General features: G+C 44.2%; 1 protein-coding gene across 8 annotated transcripts in view; it reads right to left on the bottom strand.

The window, feature by feature from the left end:
- The window catches only part of PARD3 (par-3 family cell polarity regulator), a 2,149,932-nt gene that overhangs the window by 1,304,674 nt on the left and 827,901 nt on the right, over nucleotides 1–17,357 (bottom strand). For all 8 annotated transcript variants that reach the window (XM_069648049.1, XM_069648048.1, XM_069648046.1 and 5 more), the window contains exon 4: nucleotides 3,407–3,585. In XM_069648049.1, coding sequence (XP_069504150.1) covers nucleotides 3,407–3,585 — 179 coding nt within the window. The remainder of the gene's footprint in view (nucleotides 1–3,406; nucleotides 3,586–17,357) is intronic.

Raw genomic sequence — 17,357 nt, 5'->3', positions numbered from 1 at the left:
CGGAATCGAATGCCTATGGGCCGCTCGGTCCTGAGGCTGTGTTGACCAACAATACGAGAGGTACTGGTGACAAACTGTTGGTGACGCTATTTTTGCGCACTTCGTGGACTGAAGTGGAGTGTTGGCGTTGTTGGGCCTCGATGCTTTTAAATGCCAGAGGGCCTCCATTTGGCTGAATCCAAAGATTCGGGATTTTCTACAATTATCCATACAGAGCAATATCCCTGTCACCTTGCCAGCAGTATAACCATGGTTGAAGAGCTGGACACAACGTGGACTTTAATATCTTTACATGCCCTTAGGATGATGAGCTCCAAGTAACCTTGGGCAATACCTTTGGCTACAGGAGCAGCATGCAGAATTGCTTGCAAAAATAATGCGGCTTAAAGTGTTTCCTACAGCATGCGTTAAGAACCGTTGGCAGGATAGTGACATGCAGCTTCAGGCTGAAAACCATACTCTAACCATTAGGACAAAACACCAGGAAAAATATGTTTGGCTTGAGGGATCCACTGTAAAGGAGGTTCCAGACACGACCTGCACTCCTGCCCCTCATTCCGAACTGCCACGAGGGTGCGCACCAAGGTTTGTGACGTATGAAGAGCAAATGAACCAACAGAGAGCTGCACTGGGACTCTGCCCAGTGTATATTAGATGATCCATACCTGTAGAAGCCCCATAACCAGAGAACCCTGGGCAGCACAGTACCCTATCAGACAGCCATACCAACCAATGACACGAAATGAGGAATACCTACACACGATCCACGAATAGACCCCAAAAGCCATAATGGAAGGCCAGTGGAAATGACAAGGGCCTAAACAGACGTGGAGGAGCAAAAGAAGCTATTAAAGACAAACACGCCAGTGCAAGTAGATACGAAAATAATTATAATGGACACAGAGAAGAGACCATGTTAAAACGTAACAAAAATTATGCTACGAGACAAGATGGAAGCAACCACCATGAGTTAACGTGTGAAAATAGGCTTGAAACGCAAGACGCTAAGAAATCGATACTGCTTGCAATGCTTAGTAGAAGACAGAAGCGGCAAGCAGCAACCACATATTTACCTCAACAAAGCACATTGTACAAGTGCGACTCCATTTTGTAAAAGCTGAAATGTACCCAGGCGGCCAGAGGCATGACGGACCAAGTTTCGAAACCCAGCTAAAGGCAGGAGAGGGAGCAGAATCGAAACTCTGCAAAAGCGGCTCAGGCTTAGGAAATCGAGGTCAACCAGATAAGGGGAGGAGAACATAAGCTCACAGGACTCCAACTTCAGAGCATACCAGCCTGCACATGCAAGGTCAAGACAAAAGAGACCCCAGGCAGGTGGCTGAGCCGAAGCAGAATTAAATACAATACATGCTAGAAACTGAAGCAGATTCACGGTGAACAGACACGTGACCCACCAGGCGTGAAGAGGTACCACCGCCTGATGTCATCCAGAACCCAGGATGCCATAACGTTTCCCGATAAGAGACTACAGCTCCGAAGCCAAACTCAGCCAACTAATTGACACATAGCCCTAAGATACTGATTGATGAAAGGAAGGGTGAAACTTGGTACACATAGTCCTTGGGTGTCCATTCTGCATGCTGCTAATTAAAATGGGGATTTATGTCTAGGGGTGTAACCTGCCCAATCTTGATGGACCATGTAATCTACGGTCCTATAGAGACTATAACCAATGAGACGTCGTACTCATAGTGACGTCGATCACGTGCGTTGTAGAGGGATGGGCGTAGACGCCCAGCCGATAAGAGTTATCCAATCCGCATACCCTATTATCATATACAGATATAGCATCTATACGTAAGTTACCTTTCCTGACCAATTATGTTGCACGATCATTTTTATAGAAAGTAGACGTCAATGATGACGAGAATCAGCTATAAAAGTTACTGTCTGAATGAATATAGAACTTGGAAGTCGGAACGAGACCGGAGATTGCACTACAGCTGATTCCCATTTGTTTCCCTGTTTGATGTATGCATCATTAAACGGACTTCCCTTTGCCAAACTACTGAGTCCTCGTTATTGAGTTGTTTTGGAGTAAGTGAATCCTGCACCCCCTGTCCTCACATGGTGCAGCTATCTTGTCTTACAAGTCCTTGAGGGCGAGTGCTGACCAATGGGCCCGTCAGCAATTTCCTCTCCTCGAGAACACAACATATAATTGGGCTAAGTGCACTTGGCGGGAGTAAATGAAATGCATACATCACCAAGATGAAAATCTTTGAATGGGAACAGAATATGCAGACTCACATTTAATACCCTAAAACAGAACAGAAGCCGCAAACACTCATTCTATTGGCAGAAGGAGATCTAGGTAGACCTAAACTAGTAAGGTCTCGGCGTGAGGAGCTGCATTCAGCGCTGAACTGAATACCAGAGTTAGGGACATTGCACATAACGCATTACTATACTCGCAACTAAAGGAATGTAGGTTTGGGCTATAATCATTTTTACTGGTGGTTAAGATTTAGCTTCTGCAAAAACATGTGTTGCTTAGATCACATTCAGCAGTGGACAAAATAACTTCATTAAAGGATATTCCAAGCTACAACCTAATATAATTCCAGGGCCTTAGCCACGTAACAGTTCTCAGTGTGCCTTGATCAAATACACTGTACCGGTTAATAGCCTTTTACCAACAAATCCTTCAAACAGACAAAACGTCACTGCACAAACATTCCTGCAGGCATGTTAAATTGAAAATGCTTTGATCGGGGGTCTGCAACCTTTGGCTCGCCATATGTTTTTAACTATAAATTCCATCAACCATAGTTAATGGTGTGGGATCATGGGTACTGTAGTACAAAATATCTAGAAAGCTACAAGTTGCAGACCCCTGGCTTAGATAAATATGCTGCAAACATAGTCTGGCTAAAACCTTTCACGCAAAGCATGGAGCTAAATATCTTGGATGAGACAAGCGCAGGTTTGGTTGTCACACTCCCAGTATCACATTGGCAAATATGGGAAGGATCATATACCAAGTACCACCAATGCAAGCGTCAATTGGATCGATTAATCCTTGATCTGCAGTAGATGGGCATAATGGGAACTTGATGTGCAGGTTTGTGCAGACTAACTCTTCAATGCAGAGGTGAATTGCCTCGTGGGTGGGACCAATATGCAAGATGCCAATTTCTCCTCCATGGAAAGCATATGGAACTAAAACGTATGGTTGTAGACCTTCCTGAGTAGGAACCGCACCATGGAACAGGTTATTTGGCTGTGTTCGTTCTCAGTAGAGCGGCTCAAAGAGGTACACAGAAGAAGTGAGCTTGCATGTGAGGAGATATGTTATTTGCAAAATTGACCTTAGCAAAATTGGCAAAATGTTGCACACATTTTTGACCTCGCTTAAAGCACACAAAAGCTGTGCCAAACATACCTTTCTTTCAAGGCTGCCAGGTCCACCAGAAGAACTTTTTTTATGAAAGCCTTGTGTTGTGGACCATCGTGAAGGGTTTCTACGTGAAGGGTCTTCCACTGTGAAGTTGGTTTCGCTATTGGACGTTGGTAGGCCAATCAATGCAGGATCACTACTTCGGCGTACATGGAGTGGCATATCTTAAAAAGGAAATGAAAAACACTCATTAATAGTTTTCACGTTTGTTTGAAGTATGATTTCTGTACATGTTTTCAATGTTTTCAAAAAGATAGCAATGTGTTTCAAAAGTAAGAGATTGATTACATTTATGATATAAACTTTTAGTCCATAAAATGTTGTTCTCCGAGGAAAGATTTTAAAAAAAAAAAAAGGAGAATTCAAGTTTTTTTCCCTCCATGTGTATTGGCTGAATCAAGATTTCTATAGGGCATCGATTCACAAAGTATCCTGGACGCAAGATGCAAGGAGTCTTGCATGTTGTACCCAGCACGGTGTCCACACAGGTGCCCTAATACTCAAACTGGATCTGGGCTGTGTGAGACACCTGAAGGTGTCTGGCATACAAATCCCTGGGGGGTCTGTCATCCAGGTGGCCAGGACACGGCCATCGCTATTGGATCCAGTTCCTGTGGGTGGACCAGTGAGGGAGGATCAGCTGAATGAGAGGTCCTCGGGAAGTGGAAGACGGACACCGATGGGTGAGATGGGGTATCCACCTTCTTATAACACCTTTTCCCTATCCTACCCCATAGGATATACAAACAAACAGTCTACCCCACCCCCTTTTTCCAACTCTAGCACTTTCGACAGACAAACACCAGAGCCATTTACCTGACATGTCCCAACACAAGGGTCAGGCAAAGTCAAGCAATTGACCAGAATCACACACACCGGACAGCCCTTTCCCTTCCCCATAGGGATAAAAGGAGGAGCATGAGAGCACCATACGAGCAAGGCAGACCGCACAATGAGACAGTTATCCAGGCATGGCAGTTCAAGGAGGAGGAGAAAGACTGCGCGAACCGAGAGGGTGACAAGGAGAGAAGCGGCCTTGCCCTCTCCGACCAAGGCCGTGAGACCTCCGCAGAAGGAATTGTAAGACTGAACAAAAGCCCCAAGGGTGTTGCAGCAGATGTCAACGTTACATGGAGCATGCTTACGCTGATAAGCAGGACAGAGGGAGACGTCTACTCCTGTGGTACCAGCCTTGACTCCCGATACGAAGAAAGCCAAGTGGTTTATCACAGCCGGTGATTCAAGGGGAGGATCGATAAAGAAACCGGACTGTGTTGAACAAAAGTAGCAACAGCTGATTGCAGTATGTACAAAGAACTGTTGATGTAAAAGATGAAAGCCAGCTGCAGATGAGCCACGCACCACCTGGGTGCTCACTCAAGAAAAACTGGGCGATTGCCAAATTGTTGAAACTACTATTACCAGAAGGCCTTGGGAAAAGCGAGTAGAGGGTCTAAGTTGTTATACTGGGATCTAGTAAAATCTTCTGTAGAGTCAAAAGTCTTTGACTGGCAGATGATCATGAGTAAGGGAAGTGAATACCACATTGTAAGAAAGTAAAAGAAATTGTGAGATTGGCAAGAGTGAACCCGAAGAGGGATGCCGATGAAAAGGGGCAAAGTCTTAAGTCCCAAAAAACAGTGTGTTCACAAGAGTGTACCCGGCAGAGGGTGGTCCATATTGAATCGTTTGAAAAGACATTAAGATTCGAGAATACAAGCAGAAGAGATTGTGTTTAAAGCCATAGTGAACCCAAGGGAGGCAAACAGTTGAGAGGGATCTGAGCCGGGAAGATGGGGATCCAGGGGTGAGAACCTCACACCCTAACACATGAATACAACTGAGAAAGTATTTTTGAATACAAGCCAAAGTAAAGCCGATGGAGTGAAGCGGAAATTCGAGAGGGGTCTGAGGCCCGAAAGAGGGGGACCGAGGGAGTGAAGAATCAACACCTCAAGTGCAACACAAAAGAACTTTTTGTTTGTATTTTTTTAAACTATCCGCCGATCGGAAGCAGGAAAGCTAACTCCCGAAGGTCCTGATATCTTTAAGAACTCTTTGGGATCTGAGCCTGGAAGAGGGGAAATCCCAGGGAGAAAATTCAGTACCCAATGTACATATTGAGAGGAACGTTTGTTATTATTTTGAATACATCAGGCCCTCAAAGGCAAGAGACTTTTTCAGGGCAAGAGACTTGGCCATCGAAGGTCCTGATAGCGGAGAACGTAATAGTCATCTTGTGCTGGGAAAGCTGTAGCGTATGCTGCGCTCCTGAGTCCGACCTTGTCCCGTGTTGAAAACATGGGGAAGGGAGACCATGACTACTGCATTCTGACATATTATTTGTGAACACTTCTTTATTTCTTATGAGCCCTATCCCACACTCTTTTGTATTTAGGGTACGGATTGGCAATAGGTTTTTCTTCATTTAGGCCTTTTTATTTTGACAGGACGCCACTAAGACTGCCTTATTTTAATATGATGGTCGTAGGTTGCTCCCATCTTAGATTTAGGCTTAGATTAGGCCTTTTTCCACCATACTTATACAGTTTAATAAACACCCTTGAATTGTGTGAGGAACTCATGGGGGCAACAGTAAAGGCAGACACAAGTGATCACAGTTCAAGGGTGTTTATTAAACTGTATAGAGGTTGGGACAAACGCCTATTCTAAACCTAAATCTAAGATGGGAGCAAGCGTCGACCATCAAATAAAAATAAGGCTTTGTGTCAAAATAAAAAGGGCCTATACTAAGAAACCTATTCCCAAACCTTATAACTAACACAAAAAGGGTGTGGGATGATTTTCAAGGATAGAAAGGTGTTCTTAAATAATATGTCAGGATGTAGTAGCTTGGATTTCCCTTTCCCACGTTTTGAGCATGGAGTAAGAGGGGATCATGGAGTACAGTACACGCTCAAGCTTCCCCCAGCACAAGTCGACAGTACCTTTCCAGCTCATCAGGAGCATCGTTGGCCAAGTCTCGTTTCTCTTTAAAGTCTCTCACCTTCGAGGGCCTGATGTAAATAACAAATAAAAGTTCCTTCAACAAAAATGAAAGTTTGCTTCTTGGTTTCACTTTAGGTGAGGATTTCTCATCCTTGGGTCCCCCTCTTCTGGGTGCTGACCCTTCTTAACTTTCAGCCTCCCTTCTCTGGGTTCACCACAGCTTTTCCTTTGCTCACAAATCTTAATGTATTTTAAACAGTTCCAGTGGACATCCCTCAGTTGAGTTTACTCTTGTCAACACAGTTTCCTGTGACTTTAGACTTGCCCCCTTCTCGTCAGTCTCCCTCTGTCAGGCTCACATTTTCCAACTTCACCCTTTCAATGTTTATGGGATTCACTTCCCTTACTTTCTATATAGTTCATAGATCAAGGGCTTTTGACTGTACGGGGATTTGGTTTGACCTCCTGTATGACCACTTTAACCTATCTTGGTGGCTCTCCTACGGCCTTTTGGTTTCTGTAGTTTTACTCAGATGGGGATCAACCAGCGTTTCTTCGGAGAAGCACCCACATGAAGCCGGTCCCCTTCTGCAACTGGTCTCGCCTTTACAATTTTACAGTTCTTTAAACGTTCTCACTTTGCGACTTCCATTCACCAGAGCCCGGTTCTTATCGTCTCTCCCCTCGACTGGCTTTCCTTTTCACTGGAGTCAAGGCCAGTACCACGGAAGCAGCAGACTCCCTTGCCCCAGCTAATCTGCGTCACTACGCTTCATGTACTGTTGACATCTGCTGCAGCACACTTGGGCTATTGTCCTCGGTCTTACGTTTCTCTCAGCTGAGGGTTCACACGGTTTTGTCAAAAATTGCAAGGTTGTATCTTCTCCTAGTCAGCTTCTCGATATTTTCTGCCTTCCTTCTCCTCTTGAACTGCTGGACCTGGAGAGCCATCTCGTTGCCCGGTCTGCCTTGCTCGTGCTGTGCTCTCATGCTCCACCTTTTATCCCTGTGGGGATGGGAAAGGGCCATCAGGTGTGTGTGATTCTGATCCATTGCCTGACTTTGCCAGACCCTTGTATTGGGACATGCCAGATAAATGGCTCTGGTGTCAGTCGGTTCTCTGGTGTGTCGTGCAAAAGTGTGTGTGTGTGTCGGAAAAGGGAGGGGCAGTAGTTTTGAATGTCCCGTGTGGTAGGATGGGGAAAAGGTTTTCAAAGAAGGGGGATACTGTGTCACACTCGTCGGTGTCCCACTCCCCGAGGACCACCCATCCAGGTGATCCTCCCTCACTGGTCCACCCCCAGGAAATAGATCCAACCACGATGGCTGTGTCCTGGCCACCTGGATGACAGATCCCTGGGAACTAGCTAGGGAGACACCTTCAGGTTTTTCACAACTGGGATCACTTGTGTCTGTCTATTCTTGATACCATGCAATCCTTCCAGCTGTGAGCACATGTATTTCAGCACCGGCCCATTGCGTACATATAAGTGTATGGCTCAATACGGACACTGATATACGCATTGGCCTTTGGCATCTAGGTGGGTGGAGGACTGGAGTCAGCTGTCCACCAACCTGGTTGCTTTAATCTGGAGCAGACGGGAAGAACTTGCCCAGCTGATCAGGTAACGCCTTCTCTCTCCAGCTTTTGCTCAAAAGAGGGTTTTTTGACATAAAACAATTATGTCCAAATTTGTTGTAATTCTTGTTTTATTCCCTTGGACAAAAAAATGTCAAAATGGGACGTCAAGCCAGTACTTGGCTTGCCCTCACAAAGATGTACCTAAGGTCAAGCAGACGTGTCACAGACCCCATACAAATTCCCATGAGCAAAGAGGAAAAGAAATGCAGCATCCATTTAAAAAGTAGAATACAGAATAATAAGCCGAAACATATAATGCTGCTCAATAAGGGAGGAAGGATAGCTCAGGAGCAACGCGTTTGTCTTGCAAGCAAGACAACGTGGTGCAACACAGGTTTGAATCCTGACCCCGCGCTTAGAAACCATTTGCTGGTATTAAGCGCGTTATAAATGAACAATAAATAAATAAAATATGAGTGATTCGAAATAGACACTTGCATTGATTTGTCTACACCAGTCTCAGATTTTCAATATATTTCTTGTAGACTGAAAAGGTTTATAATGGATACTCAAAGACTTACACCAAGGAACATACAAACTTTCTGAATGGACTGTCAGATTAAATATTAGGTAATGGGGTAGTTGGAGTGAAAAAATGACTACTGCGGTGCAGAAGGAGAGGGGTGAGTAGTGACTAAAGCACCTACTCAGGTCCAGACTACTACTAAGCCAGTAGCCATCCCAATCAAAGGTGAAACAAGGCAAAACATGAAGGGAAATAGCAGAGGACAGACTGCAGTCTTCCCAAGGGATGCAAGCTAGCACAGAAGCAGTCCAAGCAATAGCACGGTGATACCAAAATAAAAAGATTTCCAGTTACGATTTTATAGAAATGCCAAATGTTGAACTAAAGAATAACTCAAGAATATTCATATACTAGCAATGTTCAAGTTCACTGAGATGCTCTTTAAAAAGTTATGGAGTGGGGTCTTAAGTGTCTCTAAGGCCTTTTTAAAGCAGGCCAGGGGGACAGAACTACTTGAAATACCTATTAGTCTTATTGTTGGGGCATGACAGTGTCAAGCCAGGCTTCTTGGCACTTTCTGGGGTGGCGATTCACAATTAGGTTTGTGAGCTGAGTCCATCAAGCAGCAATGGCACATGGCACGAAGAAGCTTGGGCCAGGCAGTTGATGTCCAGGTCAGTCTAGCTCACAATCAGTTTGAGGCAGGATCTAGGGCCAAGGGCTGATCCTAGACTTGTGTATTGCTGGGACCATCTGTCCAGAATCACCATGGGTAGCCCTTGTGTTGCCCTTCCCAACCAGCAAGCTTACCAGAGAGCACTTACTTTGGTTGCCACCTACATTGAGCAGAATCCTGGGCATCAGTGTTCCGAATGCAAGCAGGCTTTGTCCAACAGCAATCACCCCAAATGGTCATATGGTATGGGTGAGGGGAAGTGCTTGCCACTTCATTGGCAGAAGAATTATGAGCAAAATGTATCCCAATACAGTTCCAGGTGCGTCCTCCTTTAAGAGTCCAAAAATTAATAAAATAAGAGGAGGGTCTCCGCCTGCCCTTATGTAGGCAAAATGCTATACTGGATTGGTTCCCTTCTAGGCTTATGTTAGGGGTACAATCAAGGCTATTACAAAAGACCTTTGCCTGGCGATGGCAGACCCAGAGAGCTCAATCTGCAGGAACTGGGGAGGAAACAGGACCTTTTGGAGCCCTGGGAGAGTCCAAAATGATGGCACCTTTCTGTGATCTGACAATTGTCTGTTGGCTACTCTGAATTTGTGCCTCATCCTGTCTGCCTACTTCAAATAACCTCTGTTAATCAGCACTAGAGGAACCTGTCCATTGTATCTAGTAGGCGGACTCTGAAGCACTGGGTCCCACCCAACCCAGCCGATTTCCTGGTCTCAGGAAACTGTGCCATACCTTTTCAGGTGATCAAAGGGAGGACTGACTTGCTACAACGTAAAGGTTGTTATGGGTTAACATCAAGCCAAATCTACACCACTCCCTGACATAAATGAGGCACTGATCACCAGGCTGACAATTAACATGACATCAATTGCTTAGGGCTGTTTAATTGTAAAGTCCCAGCAGTCACCATGTCAAAACCAGACATGGCTCATTTATTTTACAATGCCAAAAGACATCTGGGTTTTTGCAGAAATGTCAATGTGAAAATTCGAATAACGTATGTTGTAGGGCTTTCTGAGTAGCAGATTTGGCAATCAAAATCAGGGTTATGCTTTTCAGTTAAAGAAATCTGTTTGGGCATTTTATTTTAAAGTCTCATTGCAGCGAATATACTGCTGACATGCTAAGTGCTTATGCATGCAAGTATAAAGGGGGTGCCTTAGAGATGGGTGTTGGGAACTTCAATTATAAACCCAATGGCTGGTATACCATCTGGCTCCAAACCCACCAACACCATTTTGTCGTACACAGAATACGGTCAAGAAAGTAAGACTTTTTAACAGATGTGTGTTTCTTTCAGAATCAGTTTGTAAATGTAACACAAACCTGGGAGATTCCCCTTAGCAAATGGAAATCTGTAACAGTGGTTTACTGATGCTATTTACACAAAATCGTTTCTATAATAATGTTCACACCAGAGGAAACCTGAAGACAAGGTGGATGCCCCCACTACAAAGCGCTCCCGCTGTTGAACAATGCCCAAAGGGTTCGGTCATGGTGATGATTGGAGTAGATGGAGGGCTGGGTGAAGGAAATGTGGTTAAATTGCCAAGCACATCAATTGGCATCTGTACGTAGACCACCAGACCTTATCCTGCCATACACCAAAAGGCCACGGACTATAGCATCCACCTATAATAAACGTGATTCTGACGCCCAAACCTTCTGCTATCACTGGTAGACATTTGCCTTATTTTGTGAAGCCAAGTGTCTAGTAATACATTATGATTAGGTTTATCATTTGCATTGTCCCAACAACAAATTCCTGATTCGTGGCAGGTTTTGTCTATTTAAAATGATCCGAGTACCCTGCGTTATCTCTTATAAGCGTGCAGCCTTGAGCTTGGACAAGCTACCAAAGGGCAAACAATCTGTTCCTTAGGGTAGGTTGGTTCATCTCTCTGAATATGCAGAGCTTGCTTGTGGTGGTATAGCCTTTCAGACTTTACTTTCTCTCTCAGGTTAGTGAGTTCATTAGCCCAGATAACGTGTGAGGCTGTGTAGCTTAGGCAATTCCCAAATAGGACCATGGGAGAAAATATTGATATATATATAATTTTTTCCAAGAGCCTGGTGGTTGATACATGTGGATGAACAGCAGGGCTCAGAATTGCACTCGCCAGTTACCATTGGCTATAGAGAACGGTCTCTCTGCGTGTGCTGTGGCTAGGTGTAGAAATGAGGTGGAGAGCGACTGTCTGGCTGGCTAGTAGTTTTCAACCTCACGTTTACTCCTGTTAAGAGCAAAGCAAATTGGCAAAGCTTAAGCTAACACTTGAGGTAGAAGGAAAATGGTACAATACGATTGTGACATGCTTTATTCATAAGGTTTGAGCGAACAATCAAAGGAAAGTGGAGTCTCAATCAGTGCTAGATTTACTGCAAGTAGATTTCAAAGAACAGTCAGACCATTGACAAAAAATAAATAAGACTTGCCAGGTTCCCTATGCAATTATGAACCGTTAAAAGTACTAACCTCAAATCACTCAGGAAAGGCAGTGGATTACATAGAAGCACAGCCCTCCTCTACACCTTTTACAAAAATAAAAGCCATAGGTTTACTTGTACACATTGTGGCAATGAAGGTCAACTTTAACTTTATTGCTGAAGAATTACTTAATCAATACACTCTGAACTATCACATATGTTTAAACTAACCCTTAGGTTCGATAATATTTATCCCAAATCAGCAACATTAACAATTAAAATGCTCTCAAGAATTCCAATCAAATAGTTCGTCGTTTCTAAACTAAGCTTTATATTTAGGCTGCAATGTTAGCAGGGGGAAAGTCATCTATTGTCTAGAATAATGGGAACTTTGGAAATTGATTGTAAAAATCTACTTTCGACTGGAGATATCGAATTGTCAGGCATTCTTTTCTCTGGGATGTAATCCTGAATAAACATCCAGGGTTAAAAATATTGGCTAGTGACATTCGACTCCTGGCGAGTCAGAAATTGTGTGCTGTGTGTATGTTTAGAATCGAGGTGGCGAGTGACATCTTTATGGCTTGCAACTTACATTTTTGCACCCTGCCCATCAATGAACTTATTAATCTTTAGACTGTGATGGTATGTTACTGGGATTTCTACTGTACACCTCTGCCATGCCACTTGTATGGTCTACAGGCACTCTGGTGAATCTCAAGAGAGGTGAGGGGCTAGTGGGACAGATGGAAAATGTAATCCAGCTTTGCTGAAGGGTGCAGCTCACAAGAACGTGGGTACGGTATATGCATGTCTGTTTCTATCCAGGTCGAGGTCATTCAGGATTGTAGGAACCATTTGCTTGCACTTTCCCCATTTCTTGAAAGGGGGGGAGGGGTGTATGAAGTGCATCTGCACACCTCAACTCACTACCACTACAAATGGAAGAAATAGCCTGGCTCCAGAGAGCAGATCACTTTAAAGCGTTCAGAAAATTGAAGAAATCAAGCCATGGTTGATGTGAAAGATCACATGCTACAATTTGCCCGCATTGTTCGTTATTTGATCACTGTTTCTGATGCAATTAGCTTTCATCGGTAGGAAAGTGAGCCACAAGCCTACTATATTTTGTGTCATCTGGTATGGCTGGCAGGGGGTTGGCCCTTCTATGTGAGGCTGGGTGGCATTTGTACAGTGCTTAACTGACATGTGAAGTGCTGAGGAGATCTCCGATGCCAGAAGGCCCTTGTCCGACACTTCATTACACTAGCAGTGCATTGGAGATCACAGACGATTACATTAACAGAGTTGAACAGACAAGTTTAACATAAGCAATATGGATAATTGCTATGTGCTGTGTTGCAATCGTCTGTGGGCCCACCTAAAGTCAGATTATGGGGACTGAATGTGCAAGGCGTCTCAAAGAATCATAACTCAGTACAGTCGTTAAGTAATGATGCAGGTAAAAAGTGATATGTCCCAGGTCAGTTATTTCGTATCCAGATAGATATCCCAGTATCGCTGGTTGCAGCTGTGTGCTCAACATAGTTAGGGAAGTAATACCAGACCATATATACATTGGTATACAGTTCACACCATAACAAACATTACACCACGTTACCTAACAGCATAGCATAAATCAGTAAGATAGCATAGTCTAACATACCTTGACAAATCATAGCAGAACAGGGCAACCAGTAGCATACCAAAACAAACAGTATAGAATACCGTAATATTGAACACTCGCATAGCAGTAAAGCAGACCCTAGTAACAGCCACTTGACTGCATAGAACGTAGCATTACATTTTTGAGAAAGCCCTATTAATTGCATTAGACGTGGTCCACTACGAACTCACAACAACTGCTATTATCGCAGGTACCAGAGAACAACCATTTCTTCTGCCACAACGAAGCATAACTTACTAACACAGCATGTCGGGAACACAACATCTCAACAGTGAGGAAATGCATACAAAATGGGTACGTCAAGGCTATGCTGCACAGAGTTGCATGGTTCAAGACTAACAACCTGTAGGTAAACTAGCCAAAGAAGCCTTGGCGTAATTGAAGTATGAAACTGAATTAGCACACAACATTAATGTGGTCGCCTCTGCTCTCTCCTTTCCAAGCCAATATAAAGGTGTGGCTGGACAAAATTTCAATTTTATGAACACTCACTCAATGTGACTGACAAACAAAGATGTTTAGTAGACAGCCGTGCACACAGTACACAACATGACAGTCAGCTACTTGTACTGCAAAGGCATCATGAAGAAGGCCACAGAGTACAGACTCCAAATTCAAACAATACATTTGTATTAACTGAAATGTCAGGATGGAAAAAGCCCTAACTTGCTCTATGCTAATGTGGTATTTCTCTTATCTACATAAAACTAAGGAGAGCCTGAGACAGAGGTCAATTTAGGAATCTGTTTGTGCCCAAAACCTATACTTGCTCTCATAACTATACAACGTGTAGGGATGTCAGCATCCGACAGTAAACAGTGTTCAACAAAAAGTCCTGAGCATCTTTCAGCTCGCAGCTCCCTTCCTCAAGTATAAAAAGTTCAACAAAGTAAAGTCTGAAAATCCCCGAATTAGAATGCAAAGAAGTCTCTTCAAGTCTGTGGGTTCCCCTCCCCAAGTTAGGACTCAGGGTACCCTTCCACAAGTTCAAAAACCCAAATCCAAAAGAACACAAAATGTCTATATTACTCAGTTTGGTTAATGCTATTTTCAAATGCACAGTTCAAATGTTTTTCTCATAGGTTGAAATTGTCTCTGTGTATCAGGCTCCAGTGCCCTTTGTCTGCCTCTTCTGGTCACCTTTTGGTTTCCAAGCTTTGGGTTCTGTTTAGCAACAAAGTCCTAATTCATTTTGGTTTTCAATAATTAAACCTCTGGTTTAGGGTTATTTTTTCCCTTCATGTAGCGTTCATTACATTTTCATTTCACTTTAAATGTATAATTCAATGTGGGGAGACCTTCAAAAACAGATTTCCCCATCTCACACACTCACTCCACTGCAAGATAGTCCCGTTTATTTTTTAAAGAGAGACAAATATAACTGCTTGTTTTGCTTTAATTGTATAGTTCAGTGTTCAGAGACTTTCAGGAACATGTTCCTTGCCACATGCATCTGCTCTGATACAAAGTATTCCCCTTTCTTGTATACTTAAGCATAAATGTTCGTTCCAAGTTAATTGAACTGTTCACTGTTCGGAGACCTTAGAAAATGTGCCTTCTGTTGCAGGCCACCACTCTGATACAATGTATTTCACGAAATGCTTATGTTTACATGCACGCACCTGGTTTCTTGAGCCCAGAAACTCAATGGTCACTTAGGATGTTTTGGTTGTGTGGTGGATCACACAGCCTTCTTCCTCTACTACTGGGCTCCAGCTCCTGCACCTCAAACTCTTGCCTGGGGTGGTACTCCACCAGAGGAGTATGAGCACTTTGAATATAAAGGAACGGGACAGCCTTCCAGCACGGCTCCCTTTCACCTTTTTTGGTCCACTCCAGGGAGTCCTTACTCCCATGCCATGCTGAACGATCCACTGCTGCACACACTAGCCTCCTGGTCCTTCCCCTGTCGATTCCCCCACTGGATTGGGCTCCATTTATACACCTGCAGACCATTGACAGGATGCAGGTGTGACGGATTATTCAGTCCTGGGACATGCCTGATCTTCACTACTCCCTGCAGGCATCTTGCTCTACCTCTTCCCTGTACTGTCAAGGGTTTTGACCCAGGTTGAATCCTTAGACTGGGTAGATGTGGGGATGAGCTGTCGCCGCCCATTATTCTATCCCAGAACAAACTAAATCAATAGACTGGGTAGATGTGGGGATGAGCTATCGCCGCCCACATTCACGCCAGAATCCAGGAGAACTGCGCAGTTGGCACAAGACCACTCCAAAGATACAACCTTCTTGTGGGGGGTTCCACATCACCACTCTGCTGCAAGGATGCCATCAAAACAATGTTAAGCAAGGGTCCTATACTATCAAGCAAAAGACCACTCTATTGAAATGCAGTAATTCAAGACAGATCCCAAAAATGGATGCAATACCGGTACTCACCACTATCAGAAAGCCGGCATTTTAAAACCACCAGACTTGTGTAAAACTGAACAGAGGAACCCAAACCAGGCCAAGGAAAGACTTGCTCAGAGGTGGACACAATGTAAAACTATATTCTAAAATGACTTGAAGGAAGTAATTATGTAATGTATATGTAAAAATGGTAAGTTTGATTTAAACTGGGAACTTAAGTGACATTTGGCTGAATTCTGCCTGACAACTACCCCCGACAGGAGAAACCTGCTCAGCCACTCTTCCCAGGCCTAGCTGCATCCTGCTTCCCCACCAAAAGGAGTTGACACCTCTCTGATTAGATTAGGGGAGGGGCACCTGCAGGAGGTTGCACAAAGCCTTGTCCTGGACTCAGGCAAATGTTATATTGGGGGGGCCGTAAAGTGGCTTCCTCTTGGGAGAAGTGGGAGGAGAAGTGCCTCTGGGAGCCACCCGAGCTGGAGGCAGGGACAGGCAGAAGCTTTCTCCATGTGCTTTGCAACCTAAACCACACCCATCTGGGCCAGAGCATAATTTTAAAAAGATAGATAACTCATAGTGCGGACTGGTCAAAATTATATAATTAATACCATTATTCTTGTGATTTTTTTGTGCACGTTTTAAGAGGCGTTAGGACCCTGTGGTGTATTCTGGGGGGTTGCTAGCGGAAAATAGGGTCTTACTCCAAATGTCTGCATGTTAAAAATCTGACACTTCATCAATTAATGTCCATACTCCTTGCGCACATGTGTGTAATTTTTGGTAAATGTCCGATATTGGTAAACCAGTCAAAAAGCGCAAAATGTTGTCATTTTTGAATGCAAGCCCCCAGGAAGATCAGAGGCGGACAAGCATGGACCATAAGGAATATATAATGTGTACATGTAATTTCAACAAATTGTGTATCTGGGAAATATGTATTTGAATCAAATATAGATTTGTGGGCAAATTGACCAGGGGAGGATCCTCTGACCCATAAACAGACCTCATCATGATGACAATCCATTTCCTTCCCCCAATCATGGGAGAGGGGAGAATTGGGCCAATGACAAGTAGAGAGGGGCAGGCTCAGTTATGCCACGCACACACCCACTTCCAAAACACACAAAAAGAGACTGCTGGGACAGGTAGGGACATTCAATTCCATTTGCTGCGGAGCGTGCTGACCGACGACTTCACATCCAGAGATCCAACACTTAGACTTCCAAGCTAAACAGAGACTACGGAACTTTGAACCAAGAAGGCCCACTGCAAGCAAAAGTATTTGTCAGCAGGCCTCAAAATCATTTGCAAACTATTCCACAGCCGGGCGAGCTGTCTGAATTCTTTTGCCAAGAACTTTTGCCAGTACCCAGAAAGCAGTGTTACATCCAGAATCCACTTGATCCGGACCGGAAAGCAGAGCAGTATCCAGAACCAGAGGCCACTGTATCCAGAGAGGCTAGACCAGCAGAGCAGAGCTGACCCAGACCGCTGTGAGCAGAACCAGAGATAAGGATCGCTGTGAGCAGGACCGGTGCCTGATGACCCGCCTAGCAGAGAGAACCGCCGCTGGACGTGTGGACCAGATCCGCGACGAGGCCCATTCATTTCAAAATTAGGAGTGAGTATCCGCCAGAACTGTGCAGAACCCAATCTCTTAGTTAAAATAATCTAATCCAAACTATTTTAACCTAATTAGAACAG

Source organism: Ambystoma mexicanum, chromosome 2q (genome assembly GCF_040938575.1).
Source record: "Ambystoma mexicanum isolate Mex_15411 chromosome 2q, UKY_AmexF1_1, whole genome shotgun sequence".
Taxonomy (NCBI): domain Eukaryota; kingdom Metazoa; phylum Chordata; class Amphibia; order Caudata; family Ambystomatidae; genus Ambystoma; species Ambystoma mexicanum.
Note: the sequence above shows the minus strand (reverse complement) of the source record. Positions and strands in the feature narration are given on the sequence as shown.